Source organism: Pipistrellus kuhlii, unplaced genomic scaffold (genome assembly GCF_014108245.1).
Source record: "Pipistrellus kuhlii isolate mPipKuh1 unplaced genomic scaffold, mPipKuh1.p scaffold_m20_p_2, whole genome shotgun sequence".
Lineage (NCBI taxonomy): Eukaryota > Metazoa > Chordata > Mammalia > Chiroptera > Vespertilionidae > Pipistrellus > Pipistrellus kuhlii.
In genome coordinates this window covers 4,917,542-4,943,748 of record NW_023425515.1, presented here as the reverse complement: position 1 = coordinate 4,943,748, position 26,207 = coordinate 4,917,542, and the positions used below count along the sequence as shown (strand labels likewise).

The following is a 26,207-nucleotide window of genomic DNA, read 5'->3' as shown; positions in this document are numbered from 1 at the left end:
CACACAGGTCACCCCTCAAAACAAGGCTGAGGGGTCTCAGGTCACCCCTTAGGACAGAGGTAAGGGGCCCAGGCCACCCCTCGGGACAGCCTGGAGAGGCTCAGGCAGGGCCCGTGGAGACTCCGGTCACCGCATTGGCAGAGAGGGGTCTGCTGGGCCTGGGAAGCCAGTGTCGATCCTGGGAAGGGGGCGCATGTCTTTGAGACCCAAACCGGCCCCGGAGCCAGAGGACAGCCCCGAGCCAACCCCCATGCCAAGCACCAACAGGCCCGACCTCCCTCCCAGCCCTGCGGGCCCTGCTTTGCAGACAGAGCATCCTCTGTTGGTGATTTTATTCCTACAAAAGACGGGAGGCCCTGCTCAGCCAGTGTCCAGTGCACAGGAAAAGGGTCCCAGCAATGCCCGTGGGGACAGGCACCCCTTGGCACGAAGACGGCGCTGGGCCCGAAGGGCCGGTGCGGGTGAAGGGCCAGCCTGAGGAGAGACTCGGGACCATGCAGGGGTCCAAGGAGGAAGGACAGTGCTGTCCAAGCTCGGACGGCCCATGTCCCCCTGGAATGTGTGCACCCCGGGGTCCTCTGTCCTGGAGGTGGGGGCCAGGATCCCCAAGGGCAAGGCTGAGAGGCCACAGCCTGCCCACGGCCTGCCTGCCCGCAGGCTCCGGGGCAGCAGCCTGGCGGGGAGGGCCGGGCACCGGGCGGGCGGGGCGGCCTCAGAAGCCCTTGTCGATGCTCAGGGTGCGGCGGGTGACGTGCTCCAGCTCCCCGGACACGTAGTCGGCCATGCTGATGCGGTAGTGTGCCAGCATCTTCAGCATCAGCCGCAGGTTCAGCCACCACTGCTCCCGGGGCATGCGGTGCCTGGGGCCGGGTGGGACCGGGTCAGGGCGAGCCCGACCTGGGACCGCACCCCCCTCCTCCGAACCCTGGACCCTGCCCAGCCCCTGACAGGAGTGGCCCATGGCGGTGGTGGCCCTCCGGGGCCCGCACCCAGGATGGACTCAGCAACAGGGACAGAGCAGGCCGCCTGTGCACTTGGGCCTGGCAGTCCGGCTGGCCCCTGACCCACCGGCCCGGGGAAGTCGGGGGCCCGTGGTCCACCCTCACTTCAGAGGCACTCACTCGAAGTCCGTGTCCTTCTTGAGCTCAGTGACAGGGCTGAAGGCCACCGCCTTCTTCTTCAGGCCGATCACGCAGGCCGAGTCGGGGGCGTTGGCGAACACCCGCCCTGCGGACACAGGCATGTGCTGCAGCCACACACACACACACACACACACACACACACACACACACGCCCCGGGCCTGGCTGGGGCTAGGCCAGCCGAGCCGCCGCCCCCCGTACCGTTGCGGTAGACGGACCGGAGCTTCTCCGACATCCAGAGCATGGCCTTCACCCCCAGCTTGGTCCCGTAGTTCCGGTCGAATGGGGTGGGAGCCCCGCCCTGCAGACACAGCGGGTGAGACCCCCGTCCAGCAGGGCCCAGACCCAGCCGAGGCAGGCCTAGTCCCCACAGGTCCCCAAACCTGGCCCCGCTGTGACACCACGTGAGCTCTCCAGGCAGTTTCTGACACACGACACCCTCTGCCTGCGACACCCCTGGTCCCTATTCCGCCTCAAATCGGGCCTAAAAGCCACTCCGAGAGGTCACGGCAGTGAGCGGGCTAACTAGTCACCAGATGGGATGACGCTGCGGGACTATGCATTTGGTGGTAGGCAGGTCCCCGTGAGCAAGGAACCCCCAGGGGAGAGCAGCCTCGGGGTGCACACAGCCCTCGCACAGGGCTGGGAAACCCCACAGCTCCAGCTCCTTGCAGGGCCGCTGGGAGGCTGATGCAGGGTGGGGACATGGCGGTGGAGGTGACCACAGGGGCCCAGGCCCTGACCCCTCTTAGCTAGTGGGGAGGCCTCAGCTGACAGGAGCCTGGCCTCCCCACCTCAGTGATGGGATGGGAGCCCTTTGCCCGGGGGACTGAGGACAAAGCAGCCCACGACCGGCACGCAGGCACCCCTCTGAGATGTGCACAGAGGTGGGCCTCCTCCTGCCGGGTCCCGGCCCCTCACCCGGCACAGAGGGAGGGTGGGCAGGGGCCGCGCCCCCCACGCCGTACCTGCTGCAGGTGGCCCAGGACGTTAGTTCTGCAGTCGAAGATGCCCTTCCCCTCGGAGGAGTAGAGGTTGTACAGAAACTCCGTGGTGTAGTGATCGTGGCATTTCTCGTTTCTGGGGAAGAGGAGGAGGAGGGGGCCTGAGTGAAGTGGGGGCCGGCTCAGGGCCAGGCCCCGGGCCTCTGACCCCACCCACTCCTCTCCAAGGCCACCTCCACCTTGTTGACCCCACAGCCAGGGCCTGGAAGCACCTGCCAAGGCTGGGGCGGACCCTCCCCCCGCCGGGGCCCAGGCCACCCGCAGCCTCACCGCAGCACCAGGCCCCTCTGGATCTCCGTCTTCATCTTCTCCGTCATGTGCTCCACGTTGGCCTGCAGGAGGGAGTGACACGTGAGCCGGGGCCCGGGCAGCAGCCAGCACTGGCCCCACTGCAGCCAGAAGGCAGGCTGTCCCGGCAGGAATATTCCAGACTGACTAAAAGCGGGAGCCAACGTGGCCCAGGGGTGATGGGGGAGGAGCACTGGGGTGGCAGAGGGCGCTGAGAGGTATGGGTTGGGCCATGAGGCCACGAAGCCACAACGTGGACACAGAAAGGGGTGCAGGGCCACGGGCCAGCCCCCCGCACAGGCAGGGAGCTCCCAGCCTGCTGAGCCGTGGCTCCTTGTCCGAGCAGGGACCCGCTCAGCCCCGCGCACGGAGGCGGCTGAGGCTCAGCTCACCTTTAAGTCGTGGATGTTGAAAGGGTCCTCGAAGATGTAGGCGGCGTCGGCCCCCACGGCGATGCCGGTCACGGTGGCCAGGTAGCCGCAGTAGCCGCCCATGGTCTCCACGATGAACACCCGGCGCTTGGTCCCCGAGGCCGACTGCTTGATCCGGTCACAGCTCTGGGGGGCGCCGGGGGTGGTCAGGGTCCTCCCCGGGGGGCAACCGGGACCCGCTCTGCTGCGGGGACCAGATCTCCCCCCAAAGCTGACTGAGGGTCACACGAGGCCAGGACAGTCCCACCCCCCACGTGCCCAGGGCTCTGCGGCCCTCACCACAAGCTCTCCACGGCCTCAGCCGGGAAGGTTCTGCCCCTGGGAACGACAGGGGTACTGCTGGCTCCTCCCAGGTGCAAGCCAGGGCATCGCTAAGAGGTCTCCCCTGACCTGAGAGCGGGGTCACTGCTGCCAGGGTAGGTGGCTGTGAACAAGGGGCTGGGGGACACGTGCCCGTGGGTGCCAATGATCATGTGACATCATAACCCTAACTCGGAACAGCTCAGCGTGTGGAAGGGAATTATAGCAAGGCATAGAGAATGGAGCAAAAGGCCGAAACTGGTTTGGCTCAGTGAATAGAGCGTCGGCCTGCAGACTGAAGGGTCCCAGGTTCGATTCCAGTCAAGGGCATGTACCTTGGTTGCGGGCACATCCCCAGTAGGAGGTGTGCAGGAGGCAGCTGGTCGATGATTCTCTCTCATCAATGTTTCTAACTCTCTCTCCCTCTCCCTTCCTCTCTGTAAAAAATCAATAAAATAAATTAAAAAAAAAAACGAGAGAGAGAGAGAGAGAGAGAGAGAGAGAGAGAGAGAGGGGGGGGGGGGGGAATGGAGCAGAAGGACACAGAATACACAGGCCCCTGGGGTCTGGACCAGGAGGCCCCGCCCACCTCCATGGCGGCGTTGACGGCGGTGTCGGAGCCCAGGCTGAAGTCGGTGCCCGGCACGTTGTTGCTGATGGTGGCTGGGATGACGCACATGACGATGCAGAGCTCCTCGTAGCAGCCGCGGGCCTCCACCAGCTGCAGCACCCCCTCGTAGGCCTGTGGAGGGCGGGGGCTCAGGACCAGAGAGGCTGGATGGGGCAGGGGAACGGGCCCCACCCAGGAGCTCCACAGCCCCCTGGGCCAGGGAAAGCGGGGGCCGGGGAGGACAAGGAGGAGGCCTGCAGGGGCTACCCTGACCCCGGTCCGCTCCCTGCAATCTGCAGGGGGCTCGGGCTCCTCCGGGGAAGAGCAAGGACACTGGCCAGTCACCAGGGCTGCCAGCACCCGTGCCACACGGCAGTGCTCCTGCCCAGAGTGCCCCACTCCCGCCTCAGGGGCCAGACTGCAAACTGCTCCGTCCTTCAGCCAGAGCTGCCCCGCCGGTCCTCCTCCCCCTGCTCCTGCTGCTCCCCCCCCCGCCCCCCTCCAGCGCCTGCGCTGCCAGCTTTCATCTGAACTTTGAAGCCTCAAGAGAAGGCAAAAACCAAAGCCCCCTTTCCTGGGACCCTGCCAAGACCCTCCCTGCAGGTGGGTCCCGGAAGGGCCACCTCAGCACCCCAGGCGGCACCCCTGCGGTCCCTCACCTCGAAGCCCCCGATGACCAGCAGGGCGTGGATGTTGTACTGGCGAATGTTTTCCACGATTTTCTCCATGTAGCTCTTGGGCAGCGTCCTACAGCGGCAGACAGTGAGACAAACACTCTGTCTGCCAGACCGCCAGGCCGGGAGAAAGCACACACACTGCACTGACCTGCACCTGACCTGCCTCTGACCTGCACCTGACCTGCACCTGACCTGCCTCTGACCTGCCTCTGACCTGCATCTGACCTGCACCTGACCTGCACCTGACCTGCCTCTGACCTGCACCTGACCTGCCTCTGACCTGCACCTGACCTGCACCTGACCTGCCTGACCTGCACCTGACCTGCACCTGACCTGCACCTGACCTGCACCTGACCTGCCTCTGACCTGCACCTGACCTGCCTCTGACCTGCACCTGACCTGCACCTGACCTGCCTCTGACCTGCCTCTGACCTGCGTCTGACCTGCATCTGACCTGCCTCTGACCTGCGTCTGACCTGCGTCTGACCTGCCTCTGACCTGCCTCTGACCTGCACCTGACCTGCACCTGACCTGCCTCTGACCTGCGTCTGACCTGCCTCTGACCTGGTTACAGGGGGAAGCAGAGGCTCAGTGCCTGAGGCATATGGGGCAGGGGGCCTGCTAGTGCCCCTGCCAGGCACTTGTCAGGTGATGGAGGAGCCCCTCACCCCCTGTGCAGGTGAGCCCTCAGCCAGGCAGGGGGCTCTATAGCATGCCCTGGCAGGTCACCAGCCACAAGGGGGACCTAGCCAAGAGCCCAGGTGGGTTTCCCCGTACAGCCCCCCCTTCTCCCGGCTGAGCTTACACTCTGGATCTCCCAGCTGCCCATGGCGGCCAGCTGCCAGCCACTCACCTCTTGGTGCCCAGCATGGAGCCTCCACGCCCCAGCCAACCAGCCACGTCGTGCCAGCCCACCTCTTGCACCTGCGGGAGGGAGGCACAGCTTCAAGGGGACAGGCCAGAGGTGCTAGCGGAGTCCACCTCAGGAGACAGACCTGTGCTCAGGGACAGCGTGCCCACAGGGGAACAGAGCAGGGTCCCGGGAGCCTGGGCCAGGCAGCTAGCGTGGACCCGTTCCCCCTCCCCGGGGAGCTCGCCCCTCGCCCTCATCCTCTGATCTGTCTTCTCGGGGGCCTGAACTGGCCGTTCCCTGCGTTTCGGCATCCGGGCCCTGGTTTGTTTGTAAGCATGCTGGGAGGGAGGGGAGGGGAGTAACCAGCCAGTGACCAGGACGCCCACCACCGGGCACCTACCTGACCCTTGGCCAGGCCTTCAAAGCCGTCGTGCACCACATACACGGTGTGGCCCTGGCAGATGCCAGAACGCACCGCGGAGCGCACGGCCGCGTTCATGCCGGCCGCCGGGGCCCCCACGTTCAGGATGGCCAGGGAGAACTGGGTCTTCGGAGAAGGGGACAGAGACAGGAGCATGAGCACAGGCCGGGAGAGACGGCCAAGCACACAAAAGTCACCGAGAGGCCGCCGTCCCCCCCGGAGTGACAAGTATCTGTCCTCAGGGCGCCACGAGCTCCCGATGAAGAGCAAACAGGCCGCGGTGCAGGCCGCGCTCAGAGCCTGCAGGCCCGGCCACAGGCATTAGCAGGATGTGGTCGCTCCGGGCTAGGGCCCTGCGGTGTCAGCAGGGCGGGTCAGGCCAGAGTCCACTCCTGCCCCAGGCCCCGGCTATCACCCCACACTCAGGGGTCAGCATCCAGCACCTCCACGTCCGTGGTGAGTGGTACAGAAGCAGAGAGAGGCCACACTAAGCATAAAGAAGCAGGTGACACTACTCGGGCTAATCTAACCTGATGTAGCCAAGACAGTATCACCTCAACCTGGAATCCATGTAAGAAATTACTAACAGACCCTAGCCGGTTTGGCTCTCCTGGATAGAGCGCCGGCCTGCGAACTGAAAGGTCCCAGGTTCGATTCCGGTCAAGGGCACATGCCCAAGTTATGGCATTGTTCCCCAGTGGGGGGTTTGCAGGAGGCAGCCGATCCATGTTGTCTCTCATCAGGGATGTTTGTATCAATATCTCTCCCTCTTCCTTCCTCTCTGAAATCAAAAAAAATATATTTTTAAAAAAAACAAAAACACATAAACGTGTTATAAAAAAAGAAAGTAATGACTAACAGGCTATTTCACATCCATCTCCCACACTGTCCTTAGAACCTGGCCTCATGCCGAGTGCTCTGTGGCCACACGTGGCCAGGGCTTCGCCAGGCAGTGTGGCTCCAGCGGGCCCTGGTAGTGTCCCGTTGCCCCAGAGGTGGGCACACCCCAGCCAGTTCCGGGAGGGGACGTGCAGCCCACTCTGTCTGGAGAGATGGACTGGGAAAGGAGAGGCAGAGAGGGCGATGAGCACCCCAGGCTGGACACACTCTGCAGGGATGCCCTCAAACTGGTGACATTAGTGACAACGGCCACAGGCATTTACCAACCCCACAGCCTCTGCCGAGAGGCAGCGGCCACTCCCTGTCGGCCCCCGCATGGCTGAGGCTCCAGGGACAGCAGATCCAGGACCTCACCCTCCAACACTGTGTTAAGGGGACCCTGTCCTTGCCCCGCAGGACTTCCGAAACAAGCCCTGCTGTCACCCTCACCCCAGGTTCGTAGTTGTCCTGAAGGGCTCATGAATGTCGGATCCCTTTTCTCCTGAGCTAAGTCTACGGGCCTTAGTTTCTTGCATCTGTCCGATAAGCAACCGGCCACCATAACCTGCAGGCCCAGACTCTGGCTGGTTGACATCTGCTGGTCCCGCAGAGGCTGAGCCTGACCCTCCCAGCTCACAGTTCAGCCCCCGCACAGGAGGGAGGGGCCCAGCCCAGCGGAGCCAGCTCAGAGCTCTCTGCTCCCCAGGGGCAGGCCCTGACCCCGCAGGCTCTGCCGCTCACACCGCCTCACCTTCTCTTTGGAGACCTTCTGGTGTGCAAGCAGCTTGTAAATGTTCCAGTTGTTCTCAAAGCTCCTGGAATGAAAGCAGGCCATGCACCGTGAAGCCCACAGCCATAGCCCACTCCCAGCCCACAGCCACAGCCACAGCCCTCAGCCCACAGCCCACTCCCAGCCCACAGCCACAGTCCACAGCCAGAGCCCACAGGCACAACCCAGTCCCAGCCTACAGCCACAGCCCATGATCACACAACTAAGCATGAGGAGCTGGACATGGTGCACCCCACCTCCTCTCTCTTGTTCCCCCAAACCTGGACCAGATGCCATCCCTGGACGGTGCAAGACCCCATAAAACACGCAATCCCTCTCAGCTAAGCCAGGACTCACACCCAGCCCGCCCGGAATCTGCGTGGGGCGAGCCCACACAGCCCTCACCTGCCACGGAGCTGGATGGCCTCGTCAAACCTCTTCTCATCCATGGCCTTCTGCACCTCCTTGGTCTTAAAGAGGAAAAGCACAGACTGAAGGAGGAGCCTGGAGCATACACACAGCCACCTGACTCGGTGGCCCTGTCCCAGAGTGTCATCCTGTCCCAGCAGCGGTCACTGCCAAGGCCAGCGATCAGGAAAGCTGGCCGAGGCCAAGCGGGCCCTCCCTGGCCTGGCCAACATCCTCCCTGGCCACCCTCGCTCCTCTTCAGCCCCTGGGGCCCCACCCAGGGGGACTGGGGAATGGAGGTTGAGGCCCATCTGGCCCCCAGGCCCACAGCCAACGCCCAGCCTGCCCAGCAGGTGGAAATCATGGCAGGAGGTTCTTTCAAGAGAAGCATCAGGGAAGCCCGGTCTCTCACTCGTGTGCCCTCTCATCCCACCCTCCCCTGGCTGCAGGGTCCCCCAAACCTGTGGAGCCAGGGCGAGATCCCCATATCCAGCCCCTCAGCCTCTATTCTCCCCTCCCACTCTTCCAGTGGCTCCCACTCCAGCCACACCGTCTGCCAGAATTTACCCAGTGGCTCCGGCCACCCGCTCCTCCTCCCTCCCATCTTTGCCCCAAATGCCTACCCCCAACCACCCAGTTTGCAAGGTCGGTCCATGGCCACTGGCCCCGGGAAGCTAAGTGACCCCATAAAACACACAACAGCTTGGCTCCCCCTCTCTCAGAGCTTGTCCCACGCGGGGGACACGCTCATTCCCCTCCCCAGGACTGCAGGCTTCAGACACCCTGAGGCCCGTGTGGGGGGTGGGGCAGCACACCCAGGGGGCCGGGACATGTGACACAGGAGGAGGCGAGGCCGGGAAGGGGCTGTGCCGGCAGCCTGCAGGAGCCCTGAGAGGCCTGGAAGGACAGGTAGCTCTGGGGGACGAGGGGAGCCAGGGAGACCGCAGACCGTGTACTCACCACCTGCACGCACTCCATGAGGGGCAGCCGCACAGACTGGTTCCCGGACAGGCTGACCACGCAGGCCGGGGTGTCCGGTGTGCCCTCCAGCAGCGCCATCACCGCCTCCATGCCCATCTTGCTGCTCTGCGGGGGAGGAGCGGGGCTCAAGCAGGCGCAGTCCACACTCAGAGTGCGTGCGCTCACACACACACACATGCGCGCGCGCACGGACACAGGCACATGCACGCACACGTGCACACACATGTACATACAGATTCGCCTGGCCCTTCTCCACTCTGAGGGCCACACTGAGCCAGCCCCCACACCAGGCACAAACACTCTATTTTCAGAATCCCCCAACACACATTGGCCAAAGCTTCTAGAACAAAGGGCGACAGAAATAGTGACCTCGTATGACCACTGTTCACAACAGCCCATCCAGACACCACTTGACGGGGTCTCAGGGAGGGTGTGGCCCGGCCCTTCATGGGTGACGCTGTTCACCCATGGCACTCAGCCTGGCGGGAAGGGCGAGGACTGGAGCCAGGTTTCCTGGGCTCTTTCTCCTGTGACGGGGTTTCTAATGCCTTTACGTCAGGGCTGCCCTGCGTGCGTGTAAATGATGAACATGGGCTGGTGGGCTGGCCAGCTAAACCACTGAGAGGCTGTCTTCTGTGGGGACAAATCACAAATGCGGGTCCTGGCACAGCCAACAGGGACGGACAGACAGGTGTGCAAGAAAGCAAGGCTGCCGAAACCGGTTTGGCTCAGTGGATAAGAGTGTCGGCCTGAGGACTGAGAGGTCCCAGGTTCGATTCCTGTCAAAGGCATGTACATTGGTTGCGGGCACATCCCCAGTAGGGGGTGTGCAGGGGGCAGCTGGTCAATGTTCCTCTCTCATCGATGTTTCTAGCTCTCTATCCCTCTCCCTTCCTCTCTGTAAAAAATCAATAAAATATATTTTTTTAAAAAGAAGAAGAAAAAAGAAAGAAAGCAAGGCTGAGCTCGGCTCCGTGAGAGATGGCCGGCTGGTCCCTGCCTCCTGCTGCTCCCACAGACGGCATCCGGATTTCTGCACGTCTTGGGAGTAAGTTTTAGGAACAGCCACAGAAGAAAGTTCCTGTCCCGCTCTGTACCACACTGCAGCTCGTTAGGGAAGACTGGGATTCCCTGAGCTCAGGCGTCTCTCCTACAACTCGGCACAGTGTGCGTGCAGGTGTCACCCTGCAGAACTGGGCTCAGCGACCAGCGAAAACACTGTCGCTCTGGCTGCAAGAACCAACTGTCCTCAGTCTCCTCATGTCTCCCACAGGCTCCCACGACACGGCAGCCAGCCTGCTCTCCTGCAGGCCAGGGAGGCCCAGACCCAGCCCGCCATCTCTGCTGTCAGGCTTGGTGGAGGGTCAGGGCCTGGCCCTTACATCCCAAACCCCTCAGGAGACTGTCCTGAGCGTCTACCAGGCCTCACATAGAGGTGCCTGGCCAGGTGGGCCAGGCCGTCCGAAGCCAGTGTCCCCACTGCTCATGGGGGACTGAGGAGGCCATGGCTGCTCAGGGCAGGACAGCAGCCTCAGCCCTCCGAGGAGCAGAGCAGACGATCCGGCCTCAAGCAAGGACAGGGGCCAGCCCGCACATACAGGCACGTTATGGGGGTGCCCAAACCACCCATGGGGCGGCCCCTGGCCAGGCCCCGTCTCCATTGTCTACAAGGAGATTCCCACTTTGCAGAGGACATGAGGGGCCCAGCAGGAATCAGAATGGCAATGGCACCCTCAGGTCAGGATCCAGGCCGCCCTCCTCCCCAGTGCCCCGGTGCCCCCGGGATAGGAACTATGCTATGGGCTGGACCCGGAATCACCAGACTCGGACCCCAGGAGGACCCTGCACAGGCCTGGCCCCCGTGCACCCCGCCCTCCTCTCCCAGGGACCTGCCACAGCCGTTCCCAGGGGGCAGGGTCCCCAGCCAGGTCTGCGTATCCCCCTCACAGAGAAACGGAGGGGCCACGGCTCCATCTCACCCATGAGCACCCGCACAGCGAGGAGATGCTCGCACACACCACGCATGCCACTCCGCCCCCCACTCCACCTCCCCCCCATACACACATACACACACACACTGGGACCAGAGCAGAGCCCCACCTACCAGGATGCGGTCGAACGCCGAGGGGGTCCCTCCCCTCTGCACGTGGCCCAGCACGGTCACACGTGTGTCGAAGCCCAGCCTCTGGACCACCAGCTATTCGTTGGGAGAGAAGAAGGGGGTCCTTGGGTTGGCTGCCCACCTCCACTGTCTCACCACCCCACTGGCCCCAAACCCTGTCCCTGTCCCTCCCAACCAGGCCTCAGAGATTCGGGCATGTCAGGGTCCCCACAGGGTCCCGGCCCAGCGTTCATGCCCACAGATGGGTTTCTGTGTACACGGGAGGATGGGTACGTGTGTTTCTCTGTGTGGGTGTGTTTCTGGGTACACAAGTGTGTGTTTCCCTGTATACGTTTCCACGTGAGTGTGTGGAGGTATTTCCATACACAGGGTGTATGTCTGCGTATGTGTTTCCGTGTGAGTGTCTGCTGTATTTCCGTGTGTGTGTGTGTTTATGTCACCCGTGTGAGTGTGTGGACACAGAGTCCCGGGTGGGCCTGCAGGGAATGTGTCTGCATGGAGACGGCTGCTGGTCGGTGACGGCCAGGCCCAGGCAAGGGACCTGGCCTTCAGCCTCAGGAGGGAGTCAGTGAAAAGCAGCCAGGGGGCGGGGGCCCCCAACAGGTACAGGGGAACCTTGGCCTCTGGGCCAGGCTTCTCAGGAAGCCCAGGCACCCCCCAACATACACACACACACACACACACAGCTGCTGTCACTGAGGAAGCCCTCCAGGGGGGAAGGAGCCCAGCAGATGCTTGGGGGCAGGAGATAAAGGGAGCCCGACCCGCCGAGCCCCACCCCATCCCACCCACACGATCCAGGCCGCCGTGGGGCCCTCCTGCACTCACGTCCTTCACGTAGCGGGAGGTGATGGCCTTCCCATTGCGGTCGATGGCGCCCTCGGCGATGATGATGATGTTCAGCCGGGACCCTCGGCTTCGGGTCTGGGTCAGAGACACCGGGGGCTCAGCACCCCCAGACACCGGTCCCGACACCCACCCTCCCGGGGTCCACACCGCAGGGACCACACCCCCGTGAGGAGGGGTCGACAGGGACCCTGTGGCCCTCCTGGAGGCGGGGAGAGGCAGGTGGGGGGGTCCTTGCCACAGGCTTGGGAATTGGGGGGCAGCAGGGAAGAAGGGGGAGGCACATGGTACAGGTGAGCACGCCCCGCCCACTCACTTGGCCGAGCCTCTCGCACATGCAGTTCTCCCAGCCGTCCTCGGGGGGCGCCTCGGGGATGAACAGCCAGTCGGCCCCAGAGGCCAGGGCGGACACCAGGGCCAGGTACCTAGAGGAGCAGAGGGGCCACCCGCTCAGGGCTGGACCCAGCACCCCGAACCCCAGACCCGAGTCACCTGAGCCTCCCTCCTTTGTCCTCCCTGCACCCAGCCCCAGAGACCCCCACCCCGACCCCCCACCCCCCAGCCAGCACACACCCAGTGTTAGATGAGCACCTGCCCTGGGCCAGGGGCCATGGAGGCGCCACCCCCTGGCTCTGCTCCCCGTCGCCCCGCGCCCCCAGCTGGCCAGGGCCCCCTCACCCGCAATGCCGCCCCATCACCTCCAGCACGAACGTCCTCTGGTGGCTGTGGGCACAGAGCAGAGCGAAAGGTCAGTGTGGAGACTGCGGGCTGAGCCGCATGGCGGCCTCACAGGCCAGCAGGACCAGTTTCCCTCCAGCCCCAGGGGCCAAGCCACGCTCCAGCAGCCCCGTTCCCCTCGGGGGTGCCCGGCGACACCCGACACCAGAGCAGCCGGACAGACCACTCTTCTTATTCTCACGGTGGTCACGTGTCTGAGCAAACTGTGGCCTTGGGTTCCTGATCAGCCTTCATGCTGAGGGTTTTTTGTTTTGTTTTTTGTTTTTTATTTTGTTTTTTTATATATATATTTTATTGATCTTTTTACAGAGAGGAAGAGAGAGAGATAGTTAGAAACATCCATGAGAGAGAAACATCGATCAGCTGCCTCCTGCACACCCCCTACTGGGGATGTGCCCGCAACCAAACTACATGCCCTTGACCGGAATCGAACCTGGGACACTTCAGTCCACAGGCCAAAGCTCTGTCCATTGAGTCAAACCGGTTTCGGCTTCACGCTGGTTTTCACTGACCTCTGCTCCGAGGGCTGAAGGCCATTTCCCTTGCCCAGCCTGGCCATCACTGGCCAGCAGCCGTCGGATGACCCCCTGTGGGATGTGCCAATTCCCGGGGCCCCTGCTGACCCTGCAGAGGGCAGCCCCGCCCCTCCCAGGAGGAAGGATCCCAGCTTGCCGCCTCGCTTGCCCACCTGGGCCCGTGGGGGCCGGGCCTTGCTCACCTCTGGGCGGTGGTGGTGATGGCGTCGATGACCTCCATGATGCGGTGCAGGGCCGAGTCGGTGCCGATGGTCATGTCGGTGCCACAGAAGTCATTGTCGATGGAGCCCACCAGCCCAACGATGTTCAGGTGGGAGTAGGTCTGAGCGGTGCTCTCTGAGATCCTGCCTGGGGAGGAGCAGCGGGGGCAGCTGAGGCCCACGGGTCATGGTGGGGGGCAAGAAACCCCACCTCTCACCCCCTCCCCGTCCAGCAGGCAGTGTGGCCCAGGAAGGTGCCCAGGCTCAGCTCCCCCTACCCAGGTCCTGCAGTCGGACTCCCAAGAGGGAAGGGGCCACAGAACCCCTAATGCTGAGTGTAGACTCAACGCCCCGAGCAGGAGACCTCCAGGGCAGCCTCGGGGTGACCGCACCCCGTTTCCCGGCTCCACACGAGAGGCACAGACTGAACCCCAAAAAGTCTTTCCGACTGGCAACCTTGCAACTGTGTGCCTGGGATGTGATCAAGTGTTAACTCTTACCCTTCTGCCAACTATGACAATGTCCGTAACCCATGTCCGGAATCCATGACAGACAAGACCGGTCCGTACGGCAAGGGGTGAGTCGGCCTGGGACTGCTGTCCACCCTGCCTGTGGGGTCCCTGATGCTGGGCTCCAGGGGCTCCGGCTCAAACACTGACTCACTACCAGCCAAACCCAGCCAACAGCTCCTGCAGCTGCCCAGGGTCATCTGACCTTGGCCAGGCCCACTCCTCCGGCCAGCAGCCAGGCAGTGTGCCCCTCCCTTTCATCTTGCCTATCCCACTGCCCACCAGCAGCGAGGCAGGTGCTGCGGCCTCCGAGCCGCCCCCTCCTGCCCACTCCCCTCCCAGCCGGCTCTGGCCGCGGACCCACCTTCCTTCACCAGCTCCTCCAGCAGGCTGCCCCACTCGCTGCGGAAGATGTTGGCACCCGTGAGGCTGCCATCCCCGCCTATGACGCACAGGTTGGTGATGCCGCGATGGACCAGGTTGTAAGCTGCTGCCAGGCGGCCCTCCCGCGTGGTAAAGGCCTTGCAGCGGGCACTGCCGATGATGGTGCCACCCTGTGCAAAGGAGACGGGGAGCCTTGGCCAACAAGGCAGCAGAAGGGACTGGTACTGGAGGGTGTGGATGGACCCTACAGAACTGAGAGGGTGAAGTCCAGGGCTTCCTCCAGAAGCCTGGGCAGGGGTCCCTCTCCCCAGGCCTTCCTCCTGGAATATTCCAGGAGGAGAATATCCACTTGTCTGTCTTGGAAAGTTCAAAAAAGGTAACCAAGGCGCCCACTAACCCATTTGTGGCTCATGAGAATGACTGGCTGTTGTCGCCTGCTGGCCTGGGTAAACAGGTGACCAGTGCCTGCACCCGCCCCAGCTCTGTGGGAGGATGAGGGTCTCCCCACAGAGACATGATTCAAAAACCACCACTCCTAGGAGTCCTGGTCCAGCTAGGTGCCCGCCCCTGCCCTCAGGCAGCTGGAGGGAAACCTGAGCCTCGGTCCCTGGGCGGGTCAGAGCGGTGATGAAGGGGAGGCCATGTCCAGTGTCCGCTCCTCCCTGCACCCTGAGCTGGAGCGCGGAGTGAACGCTTGCAGTGGAGGTGTCCCAGGGCCATTGCCACTGCACAACCCACGGCAGCCGGACGGCTGGGTGAGCCTGGAGCCAGCCCCCGTGGGACGGGTACGCTTCTGTGCACAGTCTGTGCGCGTCTGTGCATCTGTCTGCCTGTGTCTGTATGCGTGCACATGTGCTCACGGTGGAGAGGGCTCCCCAGGCCTTACCAGCTGGATGATGTTGGAGACGCTGAGCCAGTTGGCTGGCTTGATGTTCTCGCCTCCTTCCACAAGGCCCTCGTAGCCCTGAAACCGAGGAGCAAAGGCATGAGACAGGCACCCACAGCAGCCGGACAGCACCCCTGTCCACAAGCAGGAGGCTGGGAACCCGGCCAACGCCCTATCCGGCAGGAAGCAGGCTCCTGGGTCCTGGCCACCGAGGCCCCGGGGCCTTGGACAATGAAGCCGGGGGTGGCCCACCGTCCAGGGGAGAGGCCAGGACACCAGGCGGGCCTCCCGGAGCCTCTGTGAGGCTGAGAAGCTACTTGTTACAGAGTGTGACTCACAGGGCACTGTGCTCCCGTCACAGGTGGCCCACCTGGCGAGGGTTCGAGAGCCACACCCAGGGCAGTGCCCCGCAGCGCTCTGCCCTTCCAAGGGGAGGAACCAGGAGGAACCAGGAGGAACCAGGAGGAACCAGCTGTCCTGCCTCCTAAGGGCATCGCTTAGACGTAGAAGTGACAGCAGTGTCTGCTCTGTGTGTCTGGCTTTCCCTCTGCCTGGAGTCTCCGAGGCCCCACCTCGCTGTGCACAGCCCTGTCTGTTTGCTCTGCGCCCCAGGCCACTGTGTGCGCCCCAGCCGTGGTCCATCCACCAATGACGGACACGGGGAAGGTCTCCAGCTTAAGGCTGTTAGAAATACGGCTGCTAAGGATGCACATATTTCTTGCGAGAGGGCTCCAGAGAGCTGGGTGCCTGAGCAGCTGGCAGGGGCTCACGTGGCGCCCGCTGGGCTGTGCTGACCTCCTCACCCGCCAGCCATGCAGCCGGGCTTCTGGGTGCTCCAGCCCACAGTGCCGGCCATGCTAGTCTTCATCCGGGGTCTGCAGTGGGTCCCTGCAGTTGGTTGTGTGTTAAATTTCCCCAGCGACCACTTACTGTTTTGTGGGGGTTTTTTAAATATATGTTTTTATTGAGTTTTAGAGAAAGAGGGAGAGAGAAATAGAAACACTGATGAAAGAGAAGCATCAGTTGGCTGCCTCCTGCACGCCCCCTACTGGGGATCAAGCCTGCAATCCAGGCATGTGCCCCGATGGGGAATTGAACCGTGACCTCTTGGTACATGAGTCAAGGGCCAGAGCTCAACCACTGAGCCACACCGGCCAGGCCACTTGCTGCTTTTCTATGACATAAGCCACTGATCGTCTGGACCATGTCTCTGAGAAGAGCTTGGTCAGGTGTCCTGTCGGTTTTCTCTGTCACATGACTACTCCTTCCTTATCAGTGGGAGTTCTTTACACAGTCTGGATAGAGGACAGGCGCATTTTACAAACGGTGAAAAGACAGGGCCCCCCCCCCCTGCTGAGATGAGCAGGGCTGCCTCCTCCAGGCAGTCCTCCAGCCCCTCCAGTGAAGTAGTAGATAAGTCACTGCCCCTGCTTGGCTCTGGGCATCTACCTCTCTTTTGCTTCCTCCCTCTAGGGCCTAGAGTCTAGGCTGTCCCACCTTTGTTCTGTCACTTAGGCCTATAGGGTCCTGGGCAGCGAGGTCCTGGAGGCAGCAAATGCTCCGCCGCTGGGTGGAGGTGGAGCACTACCCAGGAAAGAGTGCAGGGAAGTCCCCAGAGGAAATGTTTCTTCAACTCAGGACATAACAGGTCCCCTCACCAGCCCCACAGCCTGCTGGAGTTGGCAAGGCAGGTGCCCATCCTTCCAGGAACCAAAATTAGGAGAAGGTGCTCGGGGCCACAGGAGGAGTGAGACCCCCAGGCTGGGAGCCACCACGTTACCTTCCCTGGCTTAGGCCAGGCTATGCCCTTCTCTTCCTTCCTCCCCTCCCTCACCCTTGGTAAGGGATTTGGCCACAAGGATATGAGCCAGCCCTGCCACCACCAGCCCAGCACAGAAAAACAGGAAAATGACCTGAAAAGCCACAGCAGGCACTGCCTGGGGCAAAGCAGCGACAAACAGGCTCAGTCTGCAAAGCCCAGGGTCAGGCACAGAGCCGAGCACAGCGCCAGCCTGGCCCCTGGCCACGGCACACCAGCTCGAATCCAAGTCCCTCACACACAGCTCTGCTGGAGCCGAGGCAGCAGCACTCATGGTGCCTGGGCCTCGGAATCAGACTGGGAACGGGACCTGTGCCACCAGCTTTCCTGGCTCTGCATCTGGCAGATGGCAGATCGTGGGCTTCTCAGCCTCCAAACCACACGCCTGCGCTAAGATGGCATGAACGACAGGCACTAAGCCGACGTCTCCGTATGGTTAGCCTGGGCTACGCTCAGCAGGGCAGCCTCAGAGCAACTGGACTTCTCCTAGGCCAGCTGGCTCCCAAAAAAACATCCGTTCTAAGGGACCTGGGAGAAGGTGTTAGGCTTCTTTTGGGGTAGCCCCTGTAAGTTCCAGAATGTCACTTCTGCTGAATTCAGAAGGCAGAGGACAGAGATGACAGCTTCCAGTCCAGATGTTGACAAAGGCAAATGCGGTCCTCGCCTCCTCCCACAACCACATCGAAATTACAACCAAACGACAGAACCACCATCACTCGGAACTGCCCGAAACCTAGCTGAACAGAAGTCCTACAATTAAGGATATAGAGAAAAAAGCCACGTCAAGATTGGTAGGAGGGATGGAGACGCTGAACGCTGGTCCCACACTCAGATGTGGAGGCAAAAAAAAAAAAAAAAAATCAGGAGGGTGCCCTGGCTGGCTTGCTCAGTGGTTAGAGCTGCAGCTCAAAAGGCAACCAGTACATATGGGTGTTGGGGGCGGGGGGACTGAATTGTCCATCCAGGGCTGGACAAAGACAGCTTTCTCCCGGACAGAAGGGCTGGCAGAGGCCATGGTTCCTTTGCTGAGCCCCTGACCACAGAGCCGGCAGACGGGCAGCATATCCGAGTCTCCATCAACCTGGCGAACGTTGTTCACCCCACTCTGGTGATCCCCTATGACCCCACCCCACCCAACTTTCGGGCCCTCTGAAGCCATTTCCACTGACTTTTCCATACAAACAGCCTGTCTTGGCTCATGCTTCAGATTTTCCTAGAAATCTCTCAAACAAGCAGCGTTTGGCCTAGGCATATACCTCTCGCTTTAAGTGGCCCCAGGCTAGGCACTAGTGGCAGTCAGCCTTGGTGCTCAGCTGGCCGCTCCCAAGCACCTCCAAGCCTAGCACAGGTAGCAGCCATCTGCAGATTATGTTGTAACACATACTGGGGGTTCCCAAGCAGGACCCAGGCAGTGGCTGACCTTGGCCTGACCTCCCAGGTGGCCCTGAGCTAGTGTACCCAGTGGACAGCTTCAGACCACATCAAAGCACCAGCCAACCACCTCCACAAGGGCAGGCTCAGCAGACAATCACACTGTGATAACTATGTAGGGTTCAGATGGGTGGCTTGATCAGGGTGGTCATTTCATAAGTTACATAAATGTCTAATCACTCCTGCTCTACACCTGAAACTAATATGATATTGTATGTCAATTGTAATTGAAAAAATTTTTTAAATATATTTACAAAAAAGTCTCACAGACACAGCCCTCCTCTTCTAGCCTTGGAACCTTCTAAAAAGTGTCCCTCATCCAGCTGGCGCGGCTCAGTGACTGGACATCGACCTTTGAACCAGGAGATCATGATTTGATGCCAGTCAGGGCACATGCCCAAGTTGTGGGCTCCATCCCCAGGGTGGGACATGCAGGAGGCAGCTGATCAATGATTCTCTCTCACCACTGATGTTTCTATCTTTCTATCCCTCTTCCTTCCTCTCTGAAATCAATGAAACTATTTTAAAAATAAAAATAAAAATGTCTCTGCACACCTCTACCCACTTTGTGTCACCTCTCCCTCCCCCGCCCCCAGGGCAGGCGCCCAGGCCGCCCAGCGCTGGCCGAAGGCCAAGGGCAGTGCTGGCAGCTCTCCTCTGTCAACTTTGAGCCCACGGGCCCAGGACTCCCGGGTGAATAAGAGCCATTCCCATTCACAGAACCCTTCTCGCTGTCAGCTGTGAAAAGTGCTTCAACTCACAGCACTCCATCAGCTTTGTGCCCACCATCCCCACAAAGAGTGAATCTGTACCCTCACTTAACAGGGGAAGAAACTGAGGGTCAAGGAAGTGAAGGAGCACACCTGTCCCATGTGGGCAACCTCAGGCAGGGCTTGGACCCACTGTCCCTGTCGGGAGGCCACAATCCGAGGCCACTCCCAAGAGTCTCCCCACCCCCATCCTCCAGAAGACTCTAGATCAGTGGTTCTCAGCCTTTCTAATGCCACAACCCTTTAATACAGTTCCTCACGTTGTGGTGACCCCCAACCATAAGATTATGTTTGTTGCTACTTCGTAATTGTAATTTTGCTACTGTTAATGAATCGTAATGTAACTACTATCTGTGTTTTCCAATGGTCTTAGGCTCTACAGCAGCGGTTCACAACCTGTGGGTCATGACAGACAACCTGGGGCTTTGCAGGGTCCCAGCCCCCCAGTCCTGGGCTGAGGGTGGAGCCCTGTAGGAGGCAGGGGCCTACATATTACTGTTCATTCATTCATGCAGCAGGAGCTGGGTGTGGCCCGGCCCAGCCTGGGGCCAGGGGAGAGGGCAGGGACAGTCCACAGGGGGGAGGGGGAGGCATTGGGAGAGAGAGAGGCTGGGGTTCGCTTCTGGTTGCCTAAAAAGTGAAAACAAAACAACACAGCGCCTCCAGAAAACCACAAGGCAATGGAGGAATTCGTGTGTCCGTGACCAGGTCAGCCCCAAATGTGACACAGGGATTGGGGGTTGGGGGCATGAGACAAAGGGGGCACCAATTTGGTGTGAACAAAAGAGAATACTCTGCCACTCGTCCAAGGGGGCTGTTTGCCTTTGTTACCTGGGTGATCCACACAGCGTTGTGTGTAAGGGATGTGGGGGCTGGAGGAAGGAAGGGGACCGGACGACAGGTGGGGGCTGAGTCCCCAGCCTCACAGGAGGACAGCAGCTTTATGACCCCCTATCTCCCAGGGACATGGCCCACGTCACAAGCACCCAGATTGGGGGGAAGGCTCCTCACCCCACCCCAGAGCAGGGGCCCGGCTCCCTCCCATTCTGCCTCCTCCTCACCCTCACCTCCCATTCTGCCTCCTCCTCACCCTCGCCTCCCTCTAGGCCCGAGCCTCAAGTAGTTGAACAATGACCGCTGTGAGACAGGGAAGTGTCCCCCACCCTCCCCCTCAATCCCCAGGAGCACGGAGCACCCTCCCCACCCCCCCACCCCCAGTGTGGGGCCCGGACCCTGCCTGGCCTTACCTCGTAGATGAGAAACACCTTGGCTCCCACATAGATGCCCATTCGCGTCACGGCCCTGACGGCGGCATTCATACCTGGGAGGGAGTCAGGGGGACACGGTCAGGGCACGGATGTCTGGACCCTGGACCATCCTCTTCAGGAGGTGCTGAACCAGGACGGGGAGGTCCAGTCCCAGGTCACCGGGTGAACCCAGTCATTTTAGCTTTGGAGCATTCGGCCATAAGCTGCCCAGAGTTAAGCCAGGAAAACCCAACCAGGCCTCACGCAGCCCGAGTGTGGGCACCAGGTGTGTGCAAACAGCCGACACTTCCGGCCTCATCGAGCCCCTGCTGCCCCCTCAGCCTCCACTATGACCATGACCCTGGGGGCAGCTCAGGAGCACCCTGAGCATCAGCCCCTGCCCCAGGCCCCCGAGGGCGGGCTCTGTGAAACAGGAAGAGGGCACGACCCGAGGGCATGGGGTGTTGGGGGTCGGCAGCCTCAGGGAGTGTGGCTGAGCAGGCTGGCACTCTGGCCCTCCTGCTCGCACACACACTCAGGGGGGCTGCCAGGCTGAGGGGGCCACCCGCTTCCGTTTCCCCATAGCCTGGCCCTTGGGCCTAGCATTTCCCTGCAGATCAGGTCCTTGGAAAGAGGGACATTCGTGGTGCCGGAGGAGGCAGCACATGGGGATGTTCTGAGCTCAGAGAAGCCTCAGCCCCTTCCCTCACAGCCGGTCCCGAGGCCCCAGGAGGGCAGAGGTGTCACCTGCGGTCCCCCCACAAGGTGTAGCCGGGACGAAGCCCTCATGGGAGGCCCCTCGAGAGGCTCAGCACCAGGAGTGGCCCTACGTGAGGGCCCCCTTCCGTGTTTTGAGAGCATTTTGGGGCCTCGCCCAGGGGACAGGCCTCCAGGTGGCCAGACTGCCAGGACTGTAGCTGCCACAGGCCTGGAGCATGCCAGGTCAGGTACCTGGTCATTGACCCCAGTGTGGGCATCCTGAGTGGGCCCAGCCCCCACACTGACCAAAACCTTCTTTACCAAGAGTCCACGCCGCAAAGACACCGGTGGCTCTGAAAAAAGAGGCAGACGGGGACCCTATGTCTTCAGAGAGAAAGAAAGAAGGACAGCAACAACCCTGGCCAGATGGCTCAGTGGATAGGGTGTCCGTCCACAGACCAAAGGGTCTCAAGTTCAATTCTTGGTCAAGGGCAGGTGCCTGGGTGGCAGGTTCCATCCCCTGCCCCGTCCGGGCCCACACTGGAGGCAACTAATCCATGTGTCCCTCTCACATAGATGTTTCTCTCCCCCCACTCTCCCACTCTTTCTTCCACTCTCTCTAAAAACCAGTGGGAAAACTATTCTCAGGGGAGGATTAACAACAACAACAAAGAATGGTCACCACCCAGGGTCCCGTCCTCTGACTCTGCGTCCAGGGCCAGATCACAGGAGACCGGTGCTTGGTCTCCCCAAGGACCTCCCTGCTCCGTCCCCGCCCCCCCCCCCCCCCCCCCCCCCCCCGCCTTTGTCCCTGGCACCGAGCCAGAGCGCCCGGGCTCATCCTGTGGTCTGACCCTAAGCTTTCAAAAGCCTTTTCCCTGAGGTCTATGCAAATGTCTGTGTGGCCAGGCACCCCAGTCACCCCTGTCTTTCAGTCCCTGAAGTCCCTGGCGGTGCCCATCTGCTTGGGCATCCAGCAGGGGCACCATGGCTTCCAGGGTCCCAACACCATGTGTGGTCCACACGGTGACTCCAACGTGAGGACTCCCGACCTTCATCCTGTCACGCCCATCTCCCTGGTCTCCAGGTCTCCAGCCCGGAAGGCAGGGCCTGGGGGAGCGAGCAGGAATGAGACAGCGTGAGGGGGCCTCCCAGCCCCTCAGGAGGACCCAGTGGCAGGCAGGGCCCCTTCAGGCACAGGACCCCGGACTCCTACAACAGCAGACAGGCATGTGCACCGTCCCTGTCTACAGATGAGAAGCTGGGGCACCAACCCCTCCAGTGAGCCGCCCTGTGCCCACCCACAGCCCCACATGCAGTGCCCAGGATTCCCCTCGTCTGGGGCACCCAGACACCAGGGCAGGCAGAGCACAGAGACCACACTCGCAGCTTCCACGCTGGGGTGAAGTCAGAGAACCCCTATTCTAAAGAAATTGTGAATGTCTCATGTGACCCAAATGCATGGAACTAGGATAGCGGAGGCTGAAGTTGGGGGCAGGAGCCCAGAGAGCACCCCAGACAGCTGGGGTGCCCCAGGAACCTGGATCAGTTGCAGCTGAGGTCAGGAGAGTCCGAGGGCTGCAGGCTCCCCTGGCCCCTGCTTCTCCAGTGGGGTGGGGGGCTCAGAGGAAGATGAGACAGCAGTAAAGCTTCCCCACCTCGCTCCCAACCCCCACCCCAGGGGGCCCTGACCGGGCAGCAAGTGGTTCACTCTAGACTATCTGCCTCTCCCAGCCGCCTTGCTGGTGAGGCCACTGTGCACCGCAGCAAGCTCAAGGTCCAAGCCCCACCTCTGGCAGGCAGGAGGCGGCCACAGCTGGGACAGGTGCGGACAGCGGGTGGGGGTGGGAGTCAGTGGCCAGGGACTCAGTCCCACCGTCCAACCCAGATGCCTCTCCAGTCACCCACCCAACTGAGGCCAGCGCCATCTCACTGGCCAGCCTGGTAGCCACGAGGGAGCCCTGTGTTAGGGAAACATTGTCAGCCCTCAGAGGGGAAAACCAGACAATGTTGAGTGAAAACTCTCAGACGGTTAGCCCAGAACCGGATGCCATGGAAACGGCAGCCGAGGGCATGGATTATCCTGTACACCTCACTGTACGTAGCCTTCTTAAAAGGCATTTAAATGATCCTTTCATCTGCTTTTTGTCTTCAAAATAAACCCTGGGCCAGTGAGAAGAGTAGGTAGGGGAGTGGCTGGGTGTACCGGCTGAAGGGGCATGCGACCCATGCCCCTCGCCCCATGCCCCTCACAGAGGGCCAAGGAGGCCCATCTCATGACTTCCGGTTGGAGGAAGTCCACAGTGCAACTGGAGTGACTTTGTCCCAGTAGCTCCCAGCGATCATGAGACGCTGCCGGACTCAGCAGGGCACTGCATATAGCAAGGTGACAGGTGGCATGCAGACACAGAGTCTGGCTGGGACATACGCGATGGGAGGGGACTCAGGGAGCGAAATCCTCACCTGCAGGTACAGGACCTCGATGTCCTCCTGATCACCGGAAAGAGGCAGGTCCTGGCTGCCCTTTGGGGACTGGGAGGGGGTGCCCCACAGGGGGTGACCGAGGGGTGGAGGAGTGGACAAGCCGGGCTATTTGACAAGTCTCTAGTTCCTCCTGCACAAAGTCCTCTGACATCTCTGAACAACGGCTGTCCCTCCACTGACACTTCCTGTGGTCAAAAGGAGAGCGAGGCCCCCAAGCGGGCAGAGGACGCCACTTCCAGGCTGACTGGAAGGGACCTGCCAGGTGGCCTGGATTGCCTCCTCTTCCTCCTCCTTGTTTACAAAAGGGGAAACTGAGGCCCAAGGGAAGTGCTTGGGTCGGGCCACAGGGCTGGTCAACGTCGCCTGAACCAGGAGCCAGGTCTGGCCCTTCGCTCCGTGAGGCTGGCTGATTTGCATACATTTGCAGACGGTAGCACCTGGGAGGTAAGCTGTCACCCACCCCAGCTGCTGTCAGCCCAGCACCCACGAGGGAGGCCACACAAAGGACAAAGGAGGACACACAGGGGCCAGGAAGGCAGACACCCTCCTCCCGGGACTGCAGAGCCCTAAGCTGGGGGCGTCTGTGCACCTCCTCGGTGCAGCTCCAACCAGAAACCATGGCTACCACGCTGCCAGCGGAGAGAGCACACGGGAGCTGAGTGGGGCTGCGGGGCTTGGGGGAGAGGTGACACTTGCAGAGAGAGGCCTGTCAGCCAGCAGGTGCACGGACGGCCACCCTCCAGCCGTGTCCAGGAAGCACTGCCCGTCCTGTGGGAGGCACCAGGGCCACCACTAAGGCTTCACACCCTGATCTAAACGCCTGTCATTTATGCTTCCAATCCCCTTGGGCGCTGTTGTCTCCGCTGTGCAGACAGGAGCCCGGGGTGGGGACCGCTCTGCCTGCAAGAGCCATGGGGGTTGGGGGCCTCTGGGGCCTCCGGGCCTCGGGGCCTGTCTGGCGAGGTGGGTCCAGCCCTCTCAGGGTGTGTCCTTTCTGGGAGTCTAATCTCCCAGGATGATGCTTCCCCAAGGCCACCCTCCAAGCGGCTCACCCCAAAGCCCGCTCACCCCAAAGCCCGCTCACCCCAGCCCGGCTCACTCGCCATGCCCTAGGGAGGAACTGGCAGCAAGTGCTCTGGCCGTGAGGGGCCGTGGACGTGCAGACGGGCACGCTGCCTGCCAGCCAGACCGGGCCCCGAGGGTTCAACCTGAATCTGCGGGAGGGCCGTGCTTTCTGCCTTCCCTGGCTTGTGAATGCCTCTTCTCCCTTCTGAGTGGGGAATGGGGAGTCGGGGGGGGGAAATGCAGGGTGGGGGGGGAGTGAGGAAGGGATGGAGGTGTGTGTCTGCCCTCTAATCTGGAGGGAGACAGGTCAAGCCCAACTGTGCAGCTGGAGGGTGCTGGCTCTGTGCCTTTCCGTCCTGCTCCTGATCTACCTAAGGCTCTTCCGAAGCTCAGGCTGTATGTATTCCTGGCTATGGTGGCTCAGCGGATTGAGCATCGTCCCATGGACCAAAAGGTCCCGGGTACGATTCCCAGCCAGGGCACAGGCCTGGGTTGCAAGCTTCATTCCTAGTAGGGGGTGTGCCGGAGGCAGCCAGTCAATGATTCTCTCTCATCACTGATGTTTCTATCTCTCTCTCTCCTTTCCTCTCTAAAATCAATTTTTTATATATATATAATTTTTTTTTAAGTTCAGAGTGTATCCACATGGCCCAGCACAACAGGTGCCAAACTGGCCATCCCAGGTCAGAGACGCTGAAAAGACCAGGCTGCCAGGAGGGGAGAGGGGAGGGGGGGGAGAGAGATGCTGGAATAGACCCCCCAGGCAGGGCACCCGCTCAGCTCTGCCAGGCCCCAACTGAAGGGCCTTGGCAGGCCACCACCTTGGGCTTCCCCTGTTCAGGGGTGAGAACAAGTCTGAGCTACAGGAAACTCCCTAAGCCCCAGACAGCGCGCCTTCCCGAGGTCCCCTCTCCCCACTAGGCCTCACAGCAGCGTGAGGAGCTGTTCTGGGTAGGCATGCCACCCACCCTGCCAGCCGGGATGGAGGGATGGATGGATGGATGGATGGATGGATGGATGGATGGATGGTTGGAAGGATGGGGAGTGAGTGGGCAGGAGCAGAGCAGCCCTGGAGGCCTCGGCAGGGGGAATGGAAGTGTCCCCAGGTCGCGCTGCAGGAACCAGGAAGAGCCGGCTCTCCAGGTCTGCGGGGACCGGCGCCGCTCAGCACGGCCTGCAGGAAAGCAGGTCTCCGGAGAGATGCCCCGGGCAGGGGCGCGGGCTCTCCGGACCGGCAGGCGGGGCACAGCGGCCAGCCCGGCGCCCGCCGCGCGGTGTCCCCAGCGGAGTCCCCGGGCCTCGCCGGCGCGGACACACCTCCGCGCGCAGGGAGGGGCGGAGCGCGGGGCCGTGGCGCGCGGCACGTACGCGGCCCCCGGGCGCGGGGGGAGGATCGGGGACCAGAGGCCCATCGCGGCCGGGGGAGCCGTGGACTCCGGGTCCCGGGGAGGGTGGCGGTGCCGCGGAGGGACCCGGAGCAGAGGAACGCCCCCGCCCGCCGCCCGCGCCCCGCGCCGGGTCCCGCTCCCCGCTCCCCGCTCCCCGCCCACCTTGCGCATCGCCGCCGCTGGTCAGCACCCCGATGGCCTTGCCGGCCCCGCACATCCGCAGCTTCTCCAGGTCCACGGTGGCCATGGCGGCGCCCAGACGGATGGCCCGCTCTCCGCCCGCCCGCGCGCCGCTTCTCCCCGGCCCCGCCTCCGCCCGGCC

The 26,207-nt window shown here is 62.0% G+C and overlaps 1 protein-coding gene across 2 annotated transcripts; it reads right to left on the bottom strand.

Annotated features, from left to right (window-relative positions):
* Positions 1–315: 315 nt before the first annotated feature.
* Positions 316–26,207, bottom strand: PFKL (phosphofructokinase, liver type). Of its 2 annotated transcripts, none has more exons than XM_036445349.2 (22): positions 26,048–26,207; positions 20,250–20,323; positions 14,983–15,060; positions 14,077–14,266; positions 13,186–13,351; positions 12,408–12,452; positions 12,046–12,154; positions 11,712–11,807; positions 10,866–10,958; positions 8,741–8,866; positions 7,778–7,842; positions 7,355–7,418; positions 5,704–5,850; positions 5,304–5,374; positions 4,433–4,520; positions 3,753–3,905; positions 2,825–2,989; positions 2,415–2,476; positions 2,109–2,220; positions 1,298–1,441; positions 1,122–1,261; positions 316–860 (listed from the first exon to the last, which is right to left on the bottom strand). In XM_036445349.2, exons 1-22 carry the CDS (start codon positions 26,130–26,132, stop codon positions 713–715), a joined length of 2,421 nt encoding a protein of 806 aa, XP_036301242.1. In that variant the 5' UTR covers positions 26,133–26,207; the 3' UTR covers positions 316–712. The 2 variants fall into 2 exon arrangements, with proteins under 2 accessions (XP_036301242.1, XP_036301243.1); XM_036445350.2 differs by having other exon boundaries at positions 1,122–1,227; positions 1,342–1,441.